This window comes from Falco naumanni, chromosome 10, assembly GCF_017639655.2.
Source record: "Falco naumanni isolate bFalNau1 chromosome 10, bFalNau1.pat, whole genome shotgun sequence".
Taxonomy (NCBI): domain Eukaryota; kingdom Metazoa; phylum Chordata; class Aves; order Falconiformes; family Falconidae; genus Falco; species Falco naumanni.
The window spans coordinates 19,055,658-19,075,891 of record NC_054063.1 but is presented as its reverse complement, the minus strand read 5'-3'; the positions used below and the strand labels follow the sequence as shown (position 1 = coordinate 19,075,891).

General features: G+C 46.1%; 1 protein-coding gene across 5 annotated transcripts in view; it reads right to left on the bottom strand.

Moving 5' to 3' along the window:
- DAGLA (diacylglycerol lipase alpha) overlaps positions 1–20,234 on the bottom strand; it is a 72,506-nt gene that overhangs the window by 35,702 nt on the left and 16,570 nt on the right. For 2 of the 5 annotated variants that reach the window (XM_040609594.1, XM_040609597.1), the window contains exons 2-6: positions 14,543–14,682; positions 5,004–5,142; positions 4,250–4,461; positions 1,768–1,869; positions 1,038–1,176 (exon numbers count right to left, since the gene is read on the bottom strand). In XM_040609594.1, the coding sequence (XP_040465528.1) occupies positions 1,038–1,176; positions 1,768–1,869; positions 4,250–4,461; positions 5,004–5,098 (548 nt within the window). In that variant the 5' untranslated portion in view covers positions 5,099–5,142; positions 14,543–14,682. Of the gene's footprint in view, positions 1–1,037; positions 1,177–1,767; positions 1,870–4,249; positions 4,462–5,003; positions 5,143–8,145; positions 8,653–14,542; positions 14,683–20,234 lie in introns of those variants that run through there. The other 3 variants (XM_040609595.1, XM_040609596.1, XM_040609598.1) reach the window with 3 other exon arrangements.

Genomic DNA, 20,234 nt, shown 5'->3' with positions numbered 1-20,234 from the left:
ACAGTTTTGATGTGGTGTGGGGTACCAGATCCACAGTATTGCCACAGTTTCCCACCCTGATCTCTCCCTGGAAATGTCCTGATCAGAATGCAGCAATCAGGGCACTAACTCCAGATATTCAAGACTAGTGTTAGTAACATATTGGAAAGGACAGGAAGGATGTCCTGCATTCTGCAATAAAGAACAGGTTCATTCAAACAAAACTTGCTTGTGTGGTACTTAGAAAAGTCTGAGTTTTCTTCAAAAAGACAGCCTGAAGGATCCCATTTCAAGACATTGGAAGAGTATGTATTCAAAACACTTTCTTGAATATACGTTCCCAATGAGAAATGCAAGATTTACGGAGTATTCTTTAAAAATCCACAATTTTTAGCATTCAAAACCTAATGCCCTCAAGTCCTACCATGCCACATTCCTTGCTGACAGTTACAGATGTCAAGAGTGCATAAGAAAACAAAGCCTGTTTGTGTTGTCCCTCTACTAGAGAAAAAAACTTCTGAAAAACGCCTTGCTTGGTGAACAAAGCTTTCATATCCCCATCTGGGTAGCTCAGAGATGTAATCAATTCTTTATTAAAAGATCTGACTGCTAACACAAAAGAAACTGCTTCTTGGCCAAGACGAAACACAAGGAGCCACAGGTCAAAGGTCATATTTTGAAGACAAAAATAAAGGAAGAAAGGGGCTTTGGAAGAAGATGCTGCCTCAATCCAAGCAAAATCTAAGCACTGCCTCTCTCACCAGGCAAAACACTGCTACAGGACGGACAAACAAGCTGTTGGGGTCAGCGCTGGCTAGAGGGATGTGTAAGGATTCACAAATCCAGTGACTAATGCACAATCCAGCCACATACTGCATTGCTTCGCCTCCTTTGGATAAAGATGCCCACACAAAGCACAGTCTGAGCTGCATTATTCCAAAATCACCCTCAAAGGGAAGCAATGCCTGAAGCTGAGTGCTCCCTGAAGCAAGGCAAGGAGAACGTCAAGAGCCAAAAAAAAAAAAAAAGCAGGCACCCTTCCACAAATGCTCCTTTACCGTAGGTTGTACGTCCTCAGGTTGCGTTGTCTCCGTTTCGTGGCACGCAGTTTGACGAAGGTCCGGCCTGTCGGGTCGAAGACGCACAGGACAGTGATGCAGACGCTCAGGATGACAACCCAGTTGCACACCACCATTCCTGCAAAGAAAGAAGTCAAGTGCTCTGCCCATAAGTCTTGGCAACAGCACTTCCTGCTTTTCACCACACACAGATCCACCTCTCCATTGCTGCAGGGCAGAGAAAGTTACCCCAAATATCCTTGCAGCCAGCTGCAGCAAAAAGAAAGTGTCTGGAAAGGCTTTTAAACTACAGCTAGGTTTTCCTGTTTTAGGAGATTGCCCGTACAGAAGGCCATTAAATACTCCCTGAGTGTCTAGGGGGACCGCAACATTAGCATCACCCCTGCCAGGAGACTAGCTGAGACTGAAAAGGAGTTCAGGAAAACAGTAAAGCCATTTTGAACTGAAGAAGGGGAACCAGGTCTTAACAGACTCCCCAGCCAGACTCTTCCATGGGAACATGAATTCTTGCCTCGGTGCAGACAGCACAAACAAATGAATAGAACAACTGTTCTGAGCAATAATGTCTCAGGAAAACAAGCACCACATTTACAGCTACAATCCACTTCCAACAGTCAATCCCCACATGCATGAATGAATTAGCTCTCCAAACCGAGAGGATGTCTGTGTATTCACAGAAATGCACACAAACCACATTCCAAATACATACCCAAAGTGACACTCTTCGCTGTGATATCATTGCAGGAAGTGTAGTACTGCGTTAGCCAAACGATGCCCACAATAGCATACACAAACTCAATCACCAAGATAGCTGAAACAAAAGGAACACAATGGATAGTAGCAGTATCTCCCTAAGGATTAACAACTGCCTCTCCCCATCTTCTGGAGAGGAAACCCAAAGAGAGATTCTTTAGCAGGACAATTGCACAGAATAAATAACTGCAGGAGTGGGCCCCAGTGCTTTGGGAGATGATATTCGAGAAAATGAACCAAAACCATAACGTGTCCTTAACACTAACTACTAAATGGCACAAGGAACACATGCGTGCAGAGCTGTCAGTGCCCTTGGCTCTACCAGAGGCATGAATCAGATAGCCATGCCTCCCACCCACCACAGTGGAAAGACTCCCTTAGGTAACATGAATCACAATGTAACAGCACCTAGGTCTTAACCACCTTAGACAGCTGGTCTGATTCAAAGATATGAAATAAATAGTAGCATGTATTCAGGATTGATTCTGCTTACTACACTTGGCAAATGTTCCCAGAACCTCTGCCCTTTGCAGTCCTTCCAGTAATAGTTCCCAGGATGCAATCCTTAAGGATTCATTTACTGGCTCCTCAGTTTTGCACATTACTCTGGTAGTGAACTAGAAACTGAGGATTAACAATGGCTCCCCAGAACAAAGTAAGTTGGGAAACACTGCTCTGAAGCGCCCATCCTCACACTTTCTCTACACATTACAACCCCAAAGTACAGGTAGGCAATCCGGTATGGAAAGGGTAAATAGCTTGCTTAGTAATGCCTAGCAAGCCTTTGGTGGAATTGAGATGGAACCCACATCCCAGCCTAGCAGACTAACCATCCACCCTCTTCATCTACATGTTGGCAGCATCCATGGCTTACTACAGACTCTCACTAGCCTGGAACGACCAGTTCAGAGACATAGACGTAGCAAAGAACTGCCCCAACAGCAGTGGGCAAGGAACCAGGGCTGGACCTGGTTCCTGATCAGCCCAACTGATGTTCTTAAGCTGAGCTAGGCTTTGCTTGCCTTGCCTCCCCTCTGAGATTACCTACTGCAGGACAGGAGCAGCAGTAGCACAGATAAGACTTCCCTGGGTTCATATTGGAACCCTTTCCCTAGATTCATATGCACTAAACAGCACATGCTTAAAATGGGACAGTCACATGGACCTTGCCCACACAATGGTCACACTCCTATTTCTATCATCAGAACTGATGAAGCCTTTTAAGAGTAAAAAAGCCCCACAAAATATAAGACCCAAGATACAGTGTAAATACAGATCCTGAACACATGCATAGTTTAAGGCAGACAAGGAAGAAAAGTGGATGTTTCTTGGGCAGGAAAATGGCTCTCTGGATTCTCTTTATCTCCCTTGCCCCATTTAGTCTGGTTTTAACAGTGTTACTCAAATTGTCAGGCTCTACATGCTTCCCTAGGGAGACTGCAGCATGTCTGGGAAACTAGAGAGAAAGATTTGTTTGCTATTCATGTTAATGATTTGCACTTAGCACTCAAAGGCGGAAATGTCTCCTAGACAGAGCTTTCAAGCAAGGTTACCCGTATTTTTAGCAAATTCTGCAAGAAAACAATCCAGCAAAAACAGATGTAAAAACATGAGATGCTTTGTTTGGAATGGGTTTGACTCAGAAAGATTTTTCTCTTAAAATCTTCACTCAGCATGGAAAAATCTGATCAAGTTTCTGTACCTGGAAAACAATGGAACAGAGGAGGGAAGACAAGCTAAAAGGGAAGCCCTGAATGAGAGATTAAGGAACAATCTCTTTTCTGATCTAGTTTGGTGGGTGAGAGAGACAGGAAGTGTTTTAGGAAGACAAATATGCACTCTAAGAGACAGGACAGAACCAGTGAGCACGTGGTAAACCTATTTATCTCATGGTGCCTGGAGGTGAAGTATCAAAGTGCAGGTTGCTGGATGGAGAGATGCATCACACGTTGAGTCAAAAGGTCAAGTATATGTCTCAAGGTAGGTGGGTGTAGACATGTCTGTATGATAGGCAAGGACATGCACATGCCTCTGGGTCGGAACCACCATGATTTACAGGGACATATGCCTGGATCATGGGAAAACGTGTGGAATAAAGGTGGGGGAGAGGTGTAGATGCATCTCACTGTGGCAGATCTGTGTTGCGAGACAGAAGGGGAGCATATTTTGTTAGAGGGAAAGGATGTACCTGCATCGCAATGAGGATGACAAGTTAAAGGTTTGCTAGAAAGATATTTGGGGCATTGCATGAGAGTCTTACAGCAATGACAGGGTGCAGTATATGTGATGTATTCAGATGCATATCACATACAAGTGGCCATCTGGATGTCTTTCAGAAGCTGTGTGTTTGTCAGGGTGTGGGGAGAGAAGTCTTCTGCAATAGCAGATGGCAGTGTGGAGGCTGAGTCATTAGGAGGCCTCAGGCCGCTGCCTCTTACCCAGTCTGACATAGAGCACATACTGCATCGAGTCCCGGGGCTCTGTGTACAGGATACTGCCTCGCATGCTGAGCCAGATGATTGCCACCTCTGCGATCATACAACTGAGCAGGATGCCCAGGTAGCCTCTGCCGTGGTCCACCAGGTTAAGCGAGCAGGTCTCGTTGGGGTTGTACACCAGCCCAAAGAGCACCACAGAGAGGATCACAAACCTGCCAGTCACAAACCAGCTTGTTACCAGCAGTAAGCCAAAGAAAGCTGCATGTTATATCCCACACCTGCTCTCCTCACAAAGCTACTGAGGATCATCAGTGTCCCACAGCTACTTACAATTAATACTAAATTTGGTCTGGAAATCTCCTCCCCACAAGCCATCCAGAGGCCCTGCTACCCCAGTCAGAACAATTTGATGATCTGTGTCAAGTCACATTATCCCATGAGATCTGCCACGCCAATTGTTTTTCCTGAGCCCCTGTCCAGAAACACAGCCCCAAACTCCAGTGGATAGCCTTGGGTAGCACAGGAGGATGCAGGGAGCTCTGGTCAGGCTCCCTCTTTGGAACTGGAGCTAGAACTTGGAATAGAACTTATCCAAAGAACCAGAAGCTGGAAATATGTTGGTGTGTCAGAAATGCCCCAAACAAGCCTTCCAGCCACATGTATAAGCGCAGGAAGAATAACAGCTGCAAGAAACAGGAATAGCAAAAAGAATTCATGGGAGAACTTAAGCCATCATTCTGCCCTTCTCACTTACCAGGTGGTATGCAGGAGGAAGAGGAAGACGGCTGGCAAAACCAGGTCATCGCTGCCTACAGACCAGCGACGGCGGAACACGACAATCCCTGGCATGGCTAGCAGGTCTGAGGAAGTTCAGCAGGCACGACACTCACCTCCTGAAAAACAAAAGATCAAATGCTGACCCTCTTCTTCAACCCCCCCAGGAGAGCCCCACAACCCCACACCAGCAGAAGAACTCTGTACCTGAGAGCCCCCTTATTTTACACCAAAGATGGCAGAGCTTCTTCGTGCCAGCACCAGGGGGCATGGCATGCTCGAGACTGAAAGCACAGGAGAGGAACGTATAGTTTAAAGAGTTAGAAGTATTAGGTGAAGCTGGTGCACAACTCACTGAAAATAATCACCACTCACCCAGCTCCAGTTCATAAGATTACCTGGAATCCTGTTAGGGCTGCATGTTGGTAAGCAGTCACTGGGAGGTGTTTTGGACAGGTTATGCTGGCCTCAGCTCTGAAGGCAGCCCTATTACCATGTTCTTCCACAGGCACACCTGCTGCCAAGCCTCTTCTCTTGTTGTCCAACAGTTCCCTCCCTCACTTGGCTCGGCAAGCCAAAATACCCATTAGCAGTTAGTGGCAGCATTTGGGGAAGCTATTGACTGGCTCCCAACAGCAAGCACTTACAGCTGAAGAAGCAGGCTCCTAGGAGATCTCTCACTCAACCATCAGTTGCACAGAAGCACCCTGCCAGCTCTGCATCTCCTTTGTGTTCACACTGGCTGACAGGCACTAACAATTAAAAGGTCGAAGATTGAGGAGCTGGCTGTTCCTCCCCACATTTTGTTTGTGCTCCTATTTTTGAAGCTTCACAAACCCTTTTAAAAAAAGAAACAGCAGTGGTACAAGTCACGAGACTCCACAGGACTATCCAGACACCTCCTCCCAACACAGCTCTCCCACACCATTTCAGTTCTGCTGTACATACTCCAGCCTGCTCCGGTCCAAGTCCACCGCATCGAAGCGGCTCAGTCCCTTGCTGCAGCACACCCTGTCCCCCTTCTGCATGTCTTGTACGACGCACTTCAACCACGATGCACGCCCATGATGTCTGTTTGGTTTTGTCAGCCTTTTATTTCCGAGGTCATGTCTATGCAGTCTGCCCACAGACACCAGCGATTTCCTGACTGCAGCGGTCAGTCCTGTCCTGTCCCTTTCTTCCATGCCCTAAACCCTGTCACATCTTACCTGCACCCTCCTGCACTACCACAGACCAGGGGACACCACACGTTGGCCTATGCCTCTCCACTCTGAGCCACCATTTCAAGGGTGCCAAGTTCTCTCAAACTGATGCATCTCTGCTCCAAATCACAGCACTTCTATTCTAGCACCACTAACCTCCCAGTCTTCACATTCATGCACTGCTGCCGGAGCACTCCATCCATGACCTGCAGTGACCATACCACTCCAAAGCTGCATCTCCAAAGTAATAACTGTCCTTTGTACTGACCTGACAATTTGCTGTTAGGTTCACAGGGGCAAAAATCAAAGTGTCTACATTTGTTACTTACATTGTAATCAGAACTTCCAACAGCGTTTCAGAGGGAACATCACCTGCCACACCTCATGCACCAGGCCAAAAAACCAAACAAACAAACAAAATCAAACTTGTATATGATGTCTCTAATTTAGTGCTCTGGGTATTTAAAAAAAAAAAAAAAAGGTGGGAGAAGTGACACGATCACATTTGAACCAATAGAAGCTTCAAAGTAACCCAAGCGTTGGTTTTGTGACAGACCACTGACTGTATCACAGTCTTTTGCTGCACTAACCAGAAGCTGCCTTGTCCTATGAAAACCTATTCAGTAGTCAGGTGTGGTTATCCCATCACTTACCTGCCACGCAGAACATCTCAAAACAGATGAGTCTCCCCTCGTGTACCGACACCCACGGCCAGTGGACTAGACCTTCCTACCCATTTCAGTCACCAAGTATTTAAAACCTACACAAGTCTTTCACGCTTTCTGGGAGATTCCATAGTTAACAGGCTGACACACTTCCAGTATGTTACTCACTTGAGTGAAGGAAACACTCTATTCCACAAACAAAGCAAATGTGAAATTACAACACCATTTGGATTCACACTTTCTTAGCACATAATAATCAGAGCACTCAGTACATCGCAGCTCTACCTTCAAACTGCTCACTCCTCTGGCCATCTGGAGACTTCTAGCCTTGCTGTGAATAACCCGGCTGCCTGTAAGAAGCACTTGTACCTTGAATATTGCTAACCCTGCTCAGTATATGCGGATACACCTTCCAGCATCTCAATTCACTCTGCCTCTGGCCACCGCAGGACCTCCCAGCCAAGCTCAGACCTCAGTTCCCATCATCCCTCAGCTCACGGCTGCATCCCGCCAACGCACTTTCCACAACTCTTCCACCTCTCCAGACGCAAGCAGCTGTGCTCTGCCTGTGCTTTCAGCACCCTCTGCCAGTTTAAGAGGCAGGGTATCAGCAAGAGCAGCAAACATCTAATATGAATTCCTTATCCACGGCAACAGATGGGGATGGAGTGGAGCAGCCTGTCATTCACTGTCACACACAAGAATACTCACTGTGGGACTGTCACTCCTAGCTGTACGCTTATTAGGCTCCCAGTGAACCACAGAGAGAGTCCAAATTAATTTTCAAAGATTTTCTATTGAAAATCTAAACCACAAGGTCTGGGCCCTTGCCCCCACTTCAGAAAGAAGGGAGACAACAGAAGGCTTGAGACTGTAAAACTCACAAAAATACAAAAGTATAACGCTCAGTGTAAGGACTCTTTGGCTTCATCCCAGGGTAACAGAACACTTTCAAAATTATGAAGATGTGATCTAGCAGAGGAACTGGGAGGAAAGTGGAAGTTCAGAGTGCAAAGAGCCCCGAGACCACTGACCCTAGTTTTGTAACAGCAAGAACCCCTTGCACCATCCCTAAGATTGCTGCAAACAGTGAAAGATTCCCAGGACCTTGAAACTTGAACCCTAGTACACGACGCCCCAAGCTCCCAACACCAAAATCAGGGGGAAGCACATGCAGGCACAAGCTTTGTGTGCAGGCAGTCCAGAGCTCTTGACCCTGGGATGAGAGAAAGATCTATGGAAGCAGAAATCTTACATGGCATGTGGTCCAGCCGCTGCACATTCTTCTCTCCCGTAAGGGTATTTCAGAAAAAGTGCATATCCACGGAGACAGACATCACAGGCAAAGGAGGGAACAGCAAACTCTTCTTGCAGCCATTGAAAATCCCACTCGGCAAAGGGAAGGACGGTGTGGTGACTGCCTGCCGACACAGCCGGGCACCATCTTCAGAACAACTCCCTCCCTCCGAGACAGCAATCGCATTTATTCAACTGGGCTGCTGAGAGCCACCGAGCCAGGGGTCGTGACTCCCCTCTTCCACACACCCCGGCACCCTCTGGAAGGAAGTGACATCATCCCTATTCTGAGGAGATTGTATGTGAATTGTGGGAAGGAGGACTGGGAGTGAGAGCGGGCGATGCTGCTATGCTGTCAGAGATGCACAGAGACGGGAGAGAAGGAAAGGCCTCCAGCAGCAAGCGCAGCAGCGCAAACCTCCTCCCTCTTGCCAGCGAGAAGCCGGCAGGACCGGGAGCGCTGCAGCAGTGGTTCAGGATGGTCGTGGAGCCCCATCTGTGCGGGAAGCCCCTTGGCTGCGAGGGATGGCATCAGCTGGAGCAGGGCTGGGAAAGGCTCAGGGCTGCCGGTCTCTCCTCCGGCATGTACTGAATGGCCAGGGGGAGGGGAATTGGATGGGACACAAAAGGGGCACACAGAGGGGGCCACCCTGGTCACAGAAAGGAGAGACTGTTCCAGAGGAGCAGCCTCTCTCCCTGGCCTTTTCAGCCGTTAATTCCTTCTGACATGCTCTAGGGTATGACAGGATGTGGGGGAAGGGGAGAATTAGCTGTCTGTAGGGGAAGGCTTAGAGAAAAGAGCAAGGGAGAAAAATGCTACAGCGAGACAACATTCCAGCTAAACCTAGGAGATTTAGTCTAATCCAACATCCCATCACATCTGACGTTAGCCTCAGAAGAAGGTATACAAGTAAATACAAGCTGAACACAACCATAGCTGAAGAAAAAGGGCTGTACATAGATCTCGCACTGCAGGAGACCACCCACACCACGCCAACACCCCAGGAGAGAAATCAGCTATTCCCCACCACCCAAATCCACAAGCAGGATTTGCTTTAAGCTCACAGCGTCACGCAGACACCTGAGGCACACTTGCACCCACACATCCCAACACACTAACCCCCTGCAAACCCTCATCCCTGGATCAGCACCCCCACCTCGATCACCTAAAATCCTCCTCCTGGTCCCCACTCAACTGCCTGCAGTTGAGATCATTACTTGCTGTTGCTGTCAAGCAAAAGATGTGGGGCCAGCACCATGCTGAAATCAGATCCACCGGTGCTAATACTCTTCTCACCTTGACAAGACCACTGGTGATGTCTGTGGAGGCATTAGCAGGAGGTAGCCCTGCTAGCCCAACACATTAATCACCTACCTTTCCCCTTAGCCTGAGATAGTGATCTACTTGCAACTTCACACAATCCAGGTATGACAAAGCAATCCCAACTCATCTGTGGTTTTATCTCTCAGCATCCTTTTTCAGCCACTCTCCCCAAATTCTGCCTCACCTCTAGAGTCCTACAGTACCATTCATCCAACAGAAGCTCCCTCAAAATAACTGTTCAAAGCCCAGCAACCAGACAGTCATCTTCACTGCTTAGGGCTACAGGAGGCCCAAAAGAAAGGGGATCTCTAGCTCTTAGCTCTGTAGATGGCTGCAGGAGTCACTACAGGACAAAGCCCTTTGCTGTTCTGCAGAAATCCAGCAATGTGTACTGGCACGCTGATCTTCCCAGTGGCACGCTCCTGCAGTACTGGCTGAAATGCCACCATGTTCCCAGGGAACGTCCCAGCCCCAACCTACTGTCCCGCTGAGAAGTCATAGCCCAGGACTGCCAGCTATCACAGACCCATCTGCTGGAGCTGCTTAGGAAAATCCACCCGGAAAACTCAACCGAAACAATGTTCGTGTCATGGCAGCTCCAACAGCAGCATTTCCTTGGAGGTTATTTTGGGCTCCTCCCCTGGCCTGTGCTACCGCAGCAGGGACAGCTTCTGTCCCCCGAGAGGGCAACCAGGTCACCTTGTGCCGGCATCCAGAGACGCCTGTCCCAAAGGCGCAGCATGGGTGCTGCAGCTTGGCTCAAGAGCACCAAGAGGAGAACAGGAGCATCTCCATGGTAAGCCCCAAGAGTCACCCAAGTAGCCCAGGACAGTGCGTGAACACTGCCAGATTAACTCCATCCAGTAGTGTCCTCTAGAACTGCCTTCTGCCTCCTACCACATAAAAAGGCAACTGCAAGTACTCCTCCACAGTACTGCACGTCCTTCCTCACCTCCTACCAACAGGACCATGTTCTGTCCTTGCCAGCATACCTGCATTTCCTCTTTCTGCAGCTATTTATTAGAACTATTGAAGCTCTCTGTACTTCTTGCAGATGCCGAAGTGTTTCTATACTGAAGTGAACTAAAAAAGCAACAGCATTTTAAAATAACCATGTTTGTCAAATTTGGGTCATCAAAAATGATATTCAGCATGCTTAACTATACAGCTCCTGACCCTTAAACATCTGCTGCTTCATAAAACACAAACACTTCCCCTGAAATAGCACTTGACTAACAGATAGGGTTCCAGCCCCATCAAGTCACCCCTACCTGAATTCCATATCCTTCCTTTCCTCACAGGCACGTCCCACATGGGACATGGGCTTTCTACCTCAGGTTGAGTCATCACCCCTGCAGCTTACAGAAACCTCCTGTTCCCATTAAGCACGCCTTTCTATAAGCACTTACTGTACTTGACAGAAATCATCAATTAAAACTTGGATCAAACTTCATCAGTCCTCTTCCAGCTATTTTTAAGGGCCTTAAATGGAACTCTTTCTGTTTCTGAGCTTGGTTCCTCACAATCTGGGAATTGTTCTTCCCTTGCAGGGAGAAGGAGGGGATGTGGTTACATCCATACAAAATGCCCTGAAGCTGGCTAGGAGGCATTTGCTTGCCTCTATCTACACACACAGGGGCCCATCTCTCCTCCAGCACCTCTTGCAGGACCTGGCATGCAGTGTGAATGAGACTGCAAGGTCTGTTGCTGTGTATCTCCCCTGTACAATTTATTCAACCATTAGCAAGAAACAGCAGAAAGTAGCAGGACAGACAAAAAAACACCCAAACTTTCTGAAAGTGCCCTCCCAGGGTGGGAATACCTCAGAGCACCTTGAGGAGGTAGGTATTCCTCCCTCTTACAACACATACAATATCAAACAGAGCCTCACAAAGTGGGGACAAATTAGCACCAAAGATGAGCTCTTCCGAGACAGGGCTGCCTTTTACAAGTGGCAGTGATACCTACTGAGAGCAATGCCTGCAGGAATTGCACAGAAAGCTCCTTCCCTGGGGGGAGATGGTACAGCAGTTGCCAGAAGGTTGTGAGGATAGTTCTAGCATGACTGAATATGATTAAGGGAACAGATCTCTACTTTAAAGAATATTGTGTGTATTAGTGTTACATTTAAGAGCCGTATCTACAATGAGCCACAAACTGGTCAGCATGGGCAGGGAACGCTGGCAAAAATCAATGGGGTCTTTAATTTTGGAATATCAATTTCATACCTACTTTAAGATTCTCCTTTATAGTCTCCCATTTTCCAAGGAGAAGGAAATAAAATGAGTCAGTGCCAGAACCAGGAGACTAAGCCATCAGGTTTGAGAAAGGAAAGGTTCAAGAAGCCTCTTGTGGCTTGGCACATTTCAGCTGGAGCTCCCCCAGGATAAGGCCACTGCACCACAATCATCTCACTACAATATCATCAGTACAGAACTAATATGATTAGGTTAGATCTGGAACTACAATACTGCCCACTGACACAAATACCCAAAATACATCTCAGTATAAACTGACCTTCAAAATCCAGGGGATAAGAACTTACCTGTATGTCCCACCAGCTTAAATCATAAATGCTGGCAGAAATACACCCTTGAAAGTACAACAGTGACAGTCACAAGAATATAGTGGCAGTAACAAGAACAGACTACTGGCCCATTTTCCCTACACTGGCCCATCCCCATCTCAGCTCATTCCTTATCAATATTTCTTCACAAAGCCACTTTGTTTCAGACAGCATAAACACATCAAAATGTTTCCTAAGCACACGTGCTCCTTGCTTAAATCCATCCCCTTTGTCCCTTACTCCAAACACCTCTTGCCTTGAGTAGAAATAGGTATCATGAGTCCCATGCTATCTTCAAACACAGACAACATCTCCTACCTGCTATCTTGAACCTCGCAACCTTACAATTTATACTTTTGAATTTCAAAAGCCTCTTAGTTTTTCTTAAGTGGTCCCTCTTCTCTCATGAGAAAAAAAGAAATTAGCTCTCAAAACCTTACTACTAATGCAGAAGATTTAGTATCACATTCGCTATTCACTCCAGACTGGTTATTTTCCCACGCATCAATGCAAAGGTACCAACGCTGACCCAACCCTAACGTATCACCTGCTTTTGCACAATAGTATTGATAATCCCAGATAGCTTAAGTCATTCATTGAGACATCAAAATTCACAAGTATTTTCAAAAAGGGTTTCTACCATTAAAATATTTAAGTCAGATTTTGGGGCTCTGCACAGAAAGGGTTCACGTTTTCAAGCATTTTTCTGCAACAGCTCCATTCAATGGAGTCACACACAAAGGTGCAATAGGCAAGAGGAACCAGAGAAGTCTCACCTTTAGCCTGTGCCAGTGGCTCATTTGATTTTGGACAGCTGGCTAACCATACCACTGCTGCCTTAAGGAATAATACTACTCTTTGCAAAGCTGAATAAATTTTCTGAATGACTATTTTTTTATTAGAGACAACAGAACAATCAATGTATGTGCTTAGCATGTACTTGCCCACAGTGGTGGTGTTTTCACAGTATTATCTTGCAAATCCCCTTGTTTAGAGAGGTCCTAAGTAGAGTTAAACGATACCAAAACACTGCTATTCACAGCTTCTGTTCACCAGCTAAAAGCAGGGTAAGGGATCCACTGAATTAAAGAGAAAAGAAAGGAATTCTCTACTTTGGAATATGCCTCCTCTAGTCAACTGGCATCAGTTCAGAGCCTGTTCCCAGGGATCACAGTCCTACAAAGTGATGACACTGTAGATCACAACAGTTCTCAGCATTCCCCCGGCACCCTCCATCTCTGCACCCCTCTGTTTCATGGTACACAAGCTGAACACCACTATCCTGGCAGCACCTCTAGCACCCCTCTCATGAGCAGCGTACACGTTGCCAGCAAGCACACTTCATCAGTGGATTGCCAAGGGTGCCACCTGTATTAGTTGCAGTAAGGGGTGTGTGTGTAAAAAGGAAAAAACCCCAAACGAGCACGATCTGAAATCTCCCTTCCCCTTTTTTTTTTTTCAGCTGGGATACCCCCACAGACCAGGGCTGGTCCATGGGCAAAAATAAAGAAGTTTGCAGGGACAAGCACAGTTGTCCTCTTAAAAGCGCTTTCATTTTAGTACATAAAGACAGGGATCAATTACCATGAGACATTTCAACTGCCTAGATTAAAGGAAGAATTACGATCTTAGAGACATGAAAAAAGCTTCACACAACAGCTCCAAGATTACTAGTACTTTTCTCCTTGACCTCAGCAGGAGCACAATTTAACTCCAAGCTTCCTAGTTGTCAGACTATAGAATATTAAAAGTCTTCATGAATAACTGGTCAAGAAACAACAGAAGTCGACAGATAAGCTTACCTTAAAATGAGCCACTTTATTGAAAACCTAGGAGCGGAGAAGGAGCACAATCCAAGTCTGCTGACACCAATTTAGTTAAAAACAACACCCAATCGTTGTATCAATGCCGACATATCTGCAGCCACCTACATTTTGTGCTAGCGAAGCCCACAATCTGAGCTTTCTGACAATTCCAAGCTTGAGCAAAAATAATGTCCAAGTTGCTAGGGGGAAAATATGTATTAAAAAGTGAAACTAATTTTGTATTTTAAATAGAACTTAATAGTCAGCAACCAGTGACAAGAAAAGCTTGGCTTTGAATAAAGCAGGGAAAGGATGTGGAAAGATGATGTTTGGGTAAGTTGACCCAAGTCTGCAGATATGGCAAGCACCTTGCTTTCAAAAATGCTGAGCAGCTGGGCACCCCAAATCTGACTAGCATCCGCAAGCAATGCTAACAGCCCTGGTCAACCCACGCTCACATATGCGGTACAATAGTTAGTTTTTCCTGAACACAATTATTGGGGATCAAAGTTCTTTGGTTTTGTTGTAATATCCCACAGCTATATTCAACATTTGTTAATTCACAGTTGTAAACCACACAACTATTAATTTGTCTACAGCAAAAATAACAAGGGCTGGATTAAGTCAGCCAGGGCAGAACAAAGTGGTAAATGGTACTTACGAAAAGAGTATTTCAGATGTAGCTGACTGGTGCCAATCTGACCGCCTCATTTCTTTAGGCAAGCTATTTTTCACTACAACACTGGCAAATTCAAATTGGTCAGTTTTACTCCACCCTGGAATGCTTACCAGATCAGCCACCTTAAAAAAACAGGAGAAAAAAAAAAAAACATCAGGAGGAGCATATTTCAAGGTGAAAATAAATATATTCAGTGATGTATCCCTGCTACAGCTCATCTTGAAGTGACCTGCCGTTAGGAAGAGAGAGGACAACCCCAGCCACACCAAAAAATAATTGCCTCTCTATGATACCACAGGCAGGCTCCCTAGTTTACACTAGTGGGCAAACAGTTTTCCCAATAACTTGACTCATTGCTTCAGGAATTCCCTAAAGGATGAGTCACATACAGGGAAAGCCACCAGTCATTCTACGGGAGCTAAACGGACCACCGCTGCCAATACGAGAAGAGCGAAAGAAGTGGGAGAACCGAAGATCAGTGCCAAACTCGGGAAAAGTATGCGGTCAACACCACTCCTTGGCAGTCCTTCCCTGCTCCCCTCCCCAAAAAGCATGCTGGCGAGCAGAAGCATACCCATTCAAGCAGCAGAGAGGCAGCACAAGGCTCCCAAGGTAAAGGAATCGCTGTGGAGCGGTTTCCTCCACATGCAACTATCAGGATAGAAGGAGAAAATGCTGGCTTCTGCTCACATCCAAGGACTGCTTGATACAGCAAGGAAAGAAGTCTCTGGAAAGGAAAGATGTTAAGGAATTAAAAGCAGTCCCTCTTCTCCCTCCCCTCTAACATTATAGGGGATTAAGAGGGGAACATGCAGAATTTCAGGGCCTCTAGCTTCTCACTCCACACTGCAGCCCCCTGTGCACCCGGGTTCACAGATCACGCTTCCTTTTCTGCTTCAGAATCCACTACAACTTATCCTGTGATTTTTCCTTCTCTCACATCCCATTATTAAGCAGTTAGGCAGGTATATGCCCAGCTGCAAGTCACAAATGCTGAGAATCACTGCTATGTGGCAAGCTCTTCGGTAGATGAAACCCTAATAAACCTTTTCTTAATACGATTTGTAATCATCAGATGGGGATGCTAACTATGTGAAGCTGCCAGGCTCAACTATGTTCAAAATTGGCTTCAAACGGTCTTAAGTCTTACTTAGACCCAATCTATTCTCATTTTACTGGCATTGCCTATTTATTTCAGTGATTTCCTTCAGTCATGTCTGTGATCACGGAACGCAGGGCAGACAGCTCTGTCCCTAATCAAACATCTGGCACCTATGCTGCTCCCCTGGTCTCTGGGCTTTCACATTCACACTAAAATGGATCTGCCGATCTCATGGGAGAGCTTGTGCCTCCACTTGAGTTCAGATTGCCACTTTGGCTTTGTATTCTTTACTTTAGGCAAGGACATACCTGTATCTTACATTCCTAGCAATCAGACTGAAAATATTGGGTCATCGAGGTCATATACCACACAGGCCACGAATATTCTGCCATGTCCTTAAATCACCCAGGATGAAAGCTGAATTTAAGAGCTCTCTCTAGATTATTGTAAACAATGCAAGCAATTAAGCTCTCACTGGTTTTCCATCTCATCACCACTAAGGACTGCTTTTTGTAACTCACAATGAATTATCCTTTGCTAAATGTTCTCCCATTATATCTCTACTCCCACAAACAGCCCCACAGATGCACTTAATCTATTTCACAACTATCTTTTAACAGGTCACTCCAAACCCACAAAATCCTAGAAGTCCACCTCTCCTACCAGTCCCCCACAATCCCTGATCCACCTCCCTCCAATGCTCGAAGGAAACTCCCAGTAAACAGACACCAACACACTGTTCAAGGCCCACCTCAGTCTGCAGCAGCATTTCAGAGGGACTATTCTCCAGTGCTGTGATATCCCTGAGAATACCATGTATTTGCAATGAAATAGACATGTCTGCCTTCTCCCATTACTCCCCAGACCTTACCAGGTTTCCACTTTCCAATAGCTTAGCCCTCCTGAGAGCATTAGTCTTGCACCTTATAAAGCAGAATGTTTTATTTCTTCCCTGTAACTCTGGATTTCTTACAGCCTTCACTGAAAAATTAATCTAACACCAGGACATACTGCAAGCAGAAGTATCAGTTATTCTTGCAAACACACAAACCCATAGAATGGCTTGGGTTGGAAGTGACCTTAGAGACCACCTAGTTAATAAAACAAAATCTAAAGCAGTATGTACAGCATCCTATTTAGAAACCTAAATCTATCTCACCGTCATTCTCCCTCCTCAGTATAATTCTGACTTCACAGAATTAACCTCAAAAGAAACCACCCCTGAATTCATTTTTTCCAACAAAATCTTGTTAAGTCTAATACGCTCCTAACATCCAGAGGGCTCCTGCTTTCCAGAGGAGGGCTTCTCTTGGCACGAATCCAGGCCACGTGCTCATATCACGGAGCATATCCACTTTCACTTGAATGTCTACCCTGGGGCATTAATGAAGCAAAGATCAAACACCAAAGTAATGAGCTCTATCTGGTGAAGGGCGTATTCGTGTTGCTTAGAATGCATGAACACACACGCAGGCAAGAGGTAGGCATTTTTACCAACCCAAGCGACAGCACAGCAGTAGCTACCTTTAATGTAACACCCCACATAGCATAAATGCACAGTATTTGCTAAAAAATCCTGAAGCAGAGAATTGTGAATTTCAGCTTAGAAATTTCCCTGACTTGGATATCTCTTACACACATACACTGCAAGAGGCCTTACAGCACATGACAGCAGAACGTTGCCACCGTCTTTCACAAAACACAGATATTAACCACCTGTATCTGCACACTGACCCTCTGCTATTCTCAATCCATCACTTCGGTACTCAGAAGGAAACTTTCCAGATTTTAAAGGAAACAAGCTTTCAAGGTAAACAGCAGAACAGCTTTGTATTGACTAACATGCTTTTCTCATCCTAGACAAAAACCCAAATTAGTACAGATTAGAGTCTTAGAAAGATTTTTTCTAAGGCTCCTCAGCTCAAAGCTAACATTTAAAGCCTAACTCTGAATTCTGCAGATACTGGCTTCTGCTGCTGCAACTTCAGAATAAATGTGGTTGTGCCCCTCCCATCTCGTGGCTTCCACCTCAGTGCATGAGAACAGCCCTTGAAATAAAACAAGTGATCAGGCTAAGTATTCCCAGAAGAAGAAAAAAAAATATCTTTCCTTATTCCTGCCTGGAGAACACGGTCTTCTAAAGAAAGCTGCCAGCTCTGACCCGGCTCATGTAAGGCTTGCTAATTACAGTGAAAATCTGAAGAAAGCAAGAGCAGGAGGGAGGGAGAGCTAGACTCCAGCGCTCGGGTTCACGCAAATGACAGCTTGAGCAAACTTTTCCTGCCTCAGTGGTTGCTGCTATAAATAACACCCTCCAGGGCTTGGTGCTGCAGGAATCCAAATCCCAGTCCCCTCACTGAGACCCTCTGAAGTCCACACTACTCAGTATATACATGAACTTTAAGAGCAGCCTCCTTCCGCAGGTACACATACACCAACGTGCTTCTACACACAGCTACTCTCTCATGCATGGTCCCAGACCTGTTAGTAAAAGCACCTACCCATGTTAGGAGCAGTCCTGTTCTCACACACATGTGTATGCACGCCACTTTCCAAAAGCCTCCCTTGTTTCTTCACCCAATCCTTTAGATTTTATGCATCTTCCCCCTCCTTTAGCAACCCACTCCTCAATCGTTCTGTCATTCTCTTACTCAGTTTTCTCTTTCAGTCCCACATTTTCTGTGGCTTCCCTTGATTACATTGCTTTGCAGACCTCCATTTATTTCTCCACATTTTTATTGCTAAAATGCCCTGGAGTATCTTGAGACAAGCAGAGCTCCTCCTTCCAGCTGCTAACAGCTGTTCTCTAGCCCAAAAGGCTCGTTGTCCATTAGCAGCCCAGAGGAGATCACTGAGGAAGAGGGCAGCATGCTTGCAAGCAGTAAAATCACCAACTGATCAGTGCATGCAGCTCCAACTCCCTCCTGGCTTAGAAAATTAAGTCCCAAATTCAGACCCAGTGGAAATCAAATCCAGGCAGTTCCCCTGTGACTTGTCAGTTTGCTTTCCCTCTAGCCACTTTCTCCAGCTGGCGCTTCAGATAAAGATGCTGTAACCACATACGTGCAGTGCTGCTGCAAGAGGCACAAGGAAGCAAAGAGCAGCACAGGTCCCATACCTCTACATACCACCGATCACTGGGAAAAGCGGCTCAAAACGCTTCCTCCTCTTCCTAGAAATTCTTGTTCGTCCAGTGCTTCCCTAATGACACAGCAAGATAAAACTGAAATCCTGGGCTGAATCTTGCCAAGCTGAAGTAGCTAGACTCTTCCTGAATCTCAGATTTGGACGCATGTGATAGAAGGCAGGAATCCTATTTTCATTTTGCTTATGTAAGCAAGGATGAATCAAGCCCAGGTTTCTCTGATCTTGTGTCATATTTAAGCCTTATATATATATCTTTCCATAACCCAGAGCTAAAAAGCCCTTCTCTTCAGACAGAGCCTCCATTAGCTACACTTCCAAACACCAGCACACACATCCCTCCTCCACAACGCCCACACGCAGCACCTTCTGCACACACATACAGCACAGAATCTGCACGTCTAGCTCGTCTACAAAATCCCCAGGCCCTTGGTGGCTGCGCCTTGCCCAGCGGTTACACGGCAAGCACCCCAGCCCACCCCTCACCAGCAAGTATCCCTTCTTGCTGCTCCCCAGGGACAGCCAGTAGATGAGAATTCAGTTTCTAGGTCAGTAATTACTGAATTAGACAGTTCAGTTTTAGAAGACCTCCTACTTCAGTTCTGTAGTCTTCTAGTTTTCCAGATCAGAGTCCTGCAAATACCCTTACTCCTCCCTTACACATATTTAGTCAAACTTTTTTCCTGTTCTGTCACAGGGCTCACAGATGACTTCTCCTTATTTTCTCTGTGGGTTCATCGCTATAGACCCTGGAGTTGGAACAGCTAATTACCATCTCATCCTCTGCTCCCCAAATGTCTGGCAAAATCAGTACTACAGGTAGCACAGCCACACATTCCCTTGTTCTGCCAGAGGACCATGCATCTCCTTCTCACAGCATGCCCAAGTTTTCACACTTCCTAAATTAGCACTCCCCAATTCTCTTCAGATTTCACCTTGATATGCTGACCACCTACACCTTTCTACTCTACCTTACAGCTCTTCCAAAATCCTGGCTGCAGCATACTTTCCAGATGACTTTCCTTGGGCCTCTAACAGGAACATCAAATAAGCAGTAAATAGCTTGTTATTTCATTACTCTGGCTCTGGAAGGTTACACAAAGGGGCTAGATGAAGGAGATTGTAGGGATTACTGTACAGTCCTTCATACAAATGCAGGCATGGCGTGGCACTAATTGTATAAGATCTCGATGCAAGCAAAGTGTTTCTAGCCTGTCCCAAGGGTTGCCCTACTATTTTCATGAAGATGGGTATTTTTGTCCCTGTTGCTACCATCCTTCTTGTTTCCATATACCCCTCACTTTCTCTCATTAACAGCTGCTGAAAGAGGGTGGATTTTGATTAGATTTTAGGAAGAAATTCTTTCCCCGTGAGGGTGGCAAGACACTGGCACAGGCTGCCCAGAGCAGCTGTGGGTGCCCCATCCCT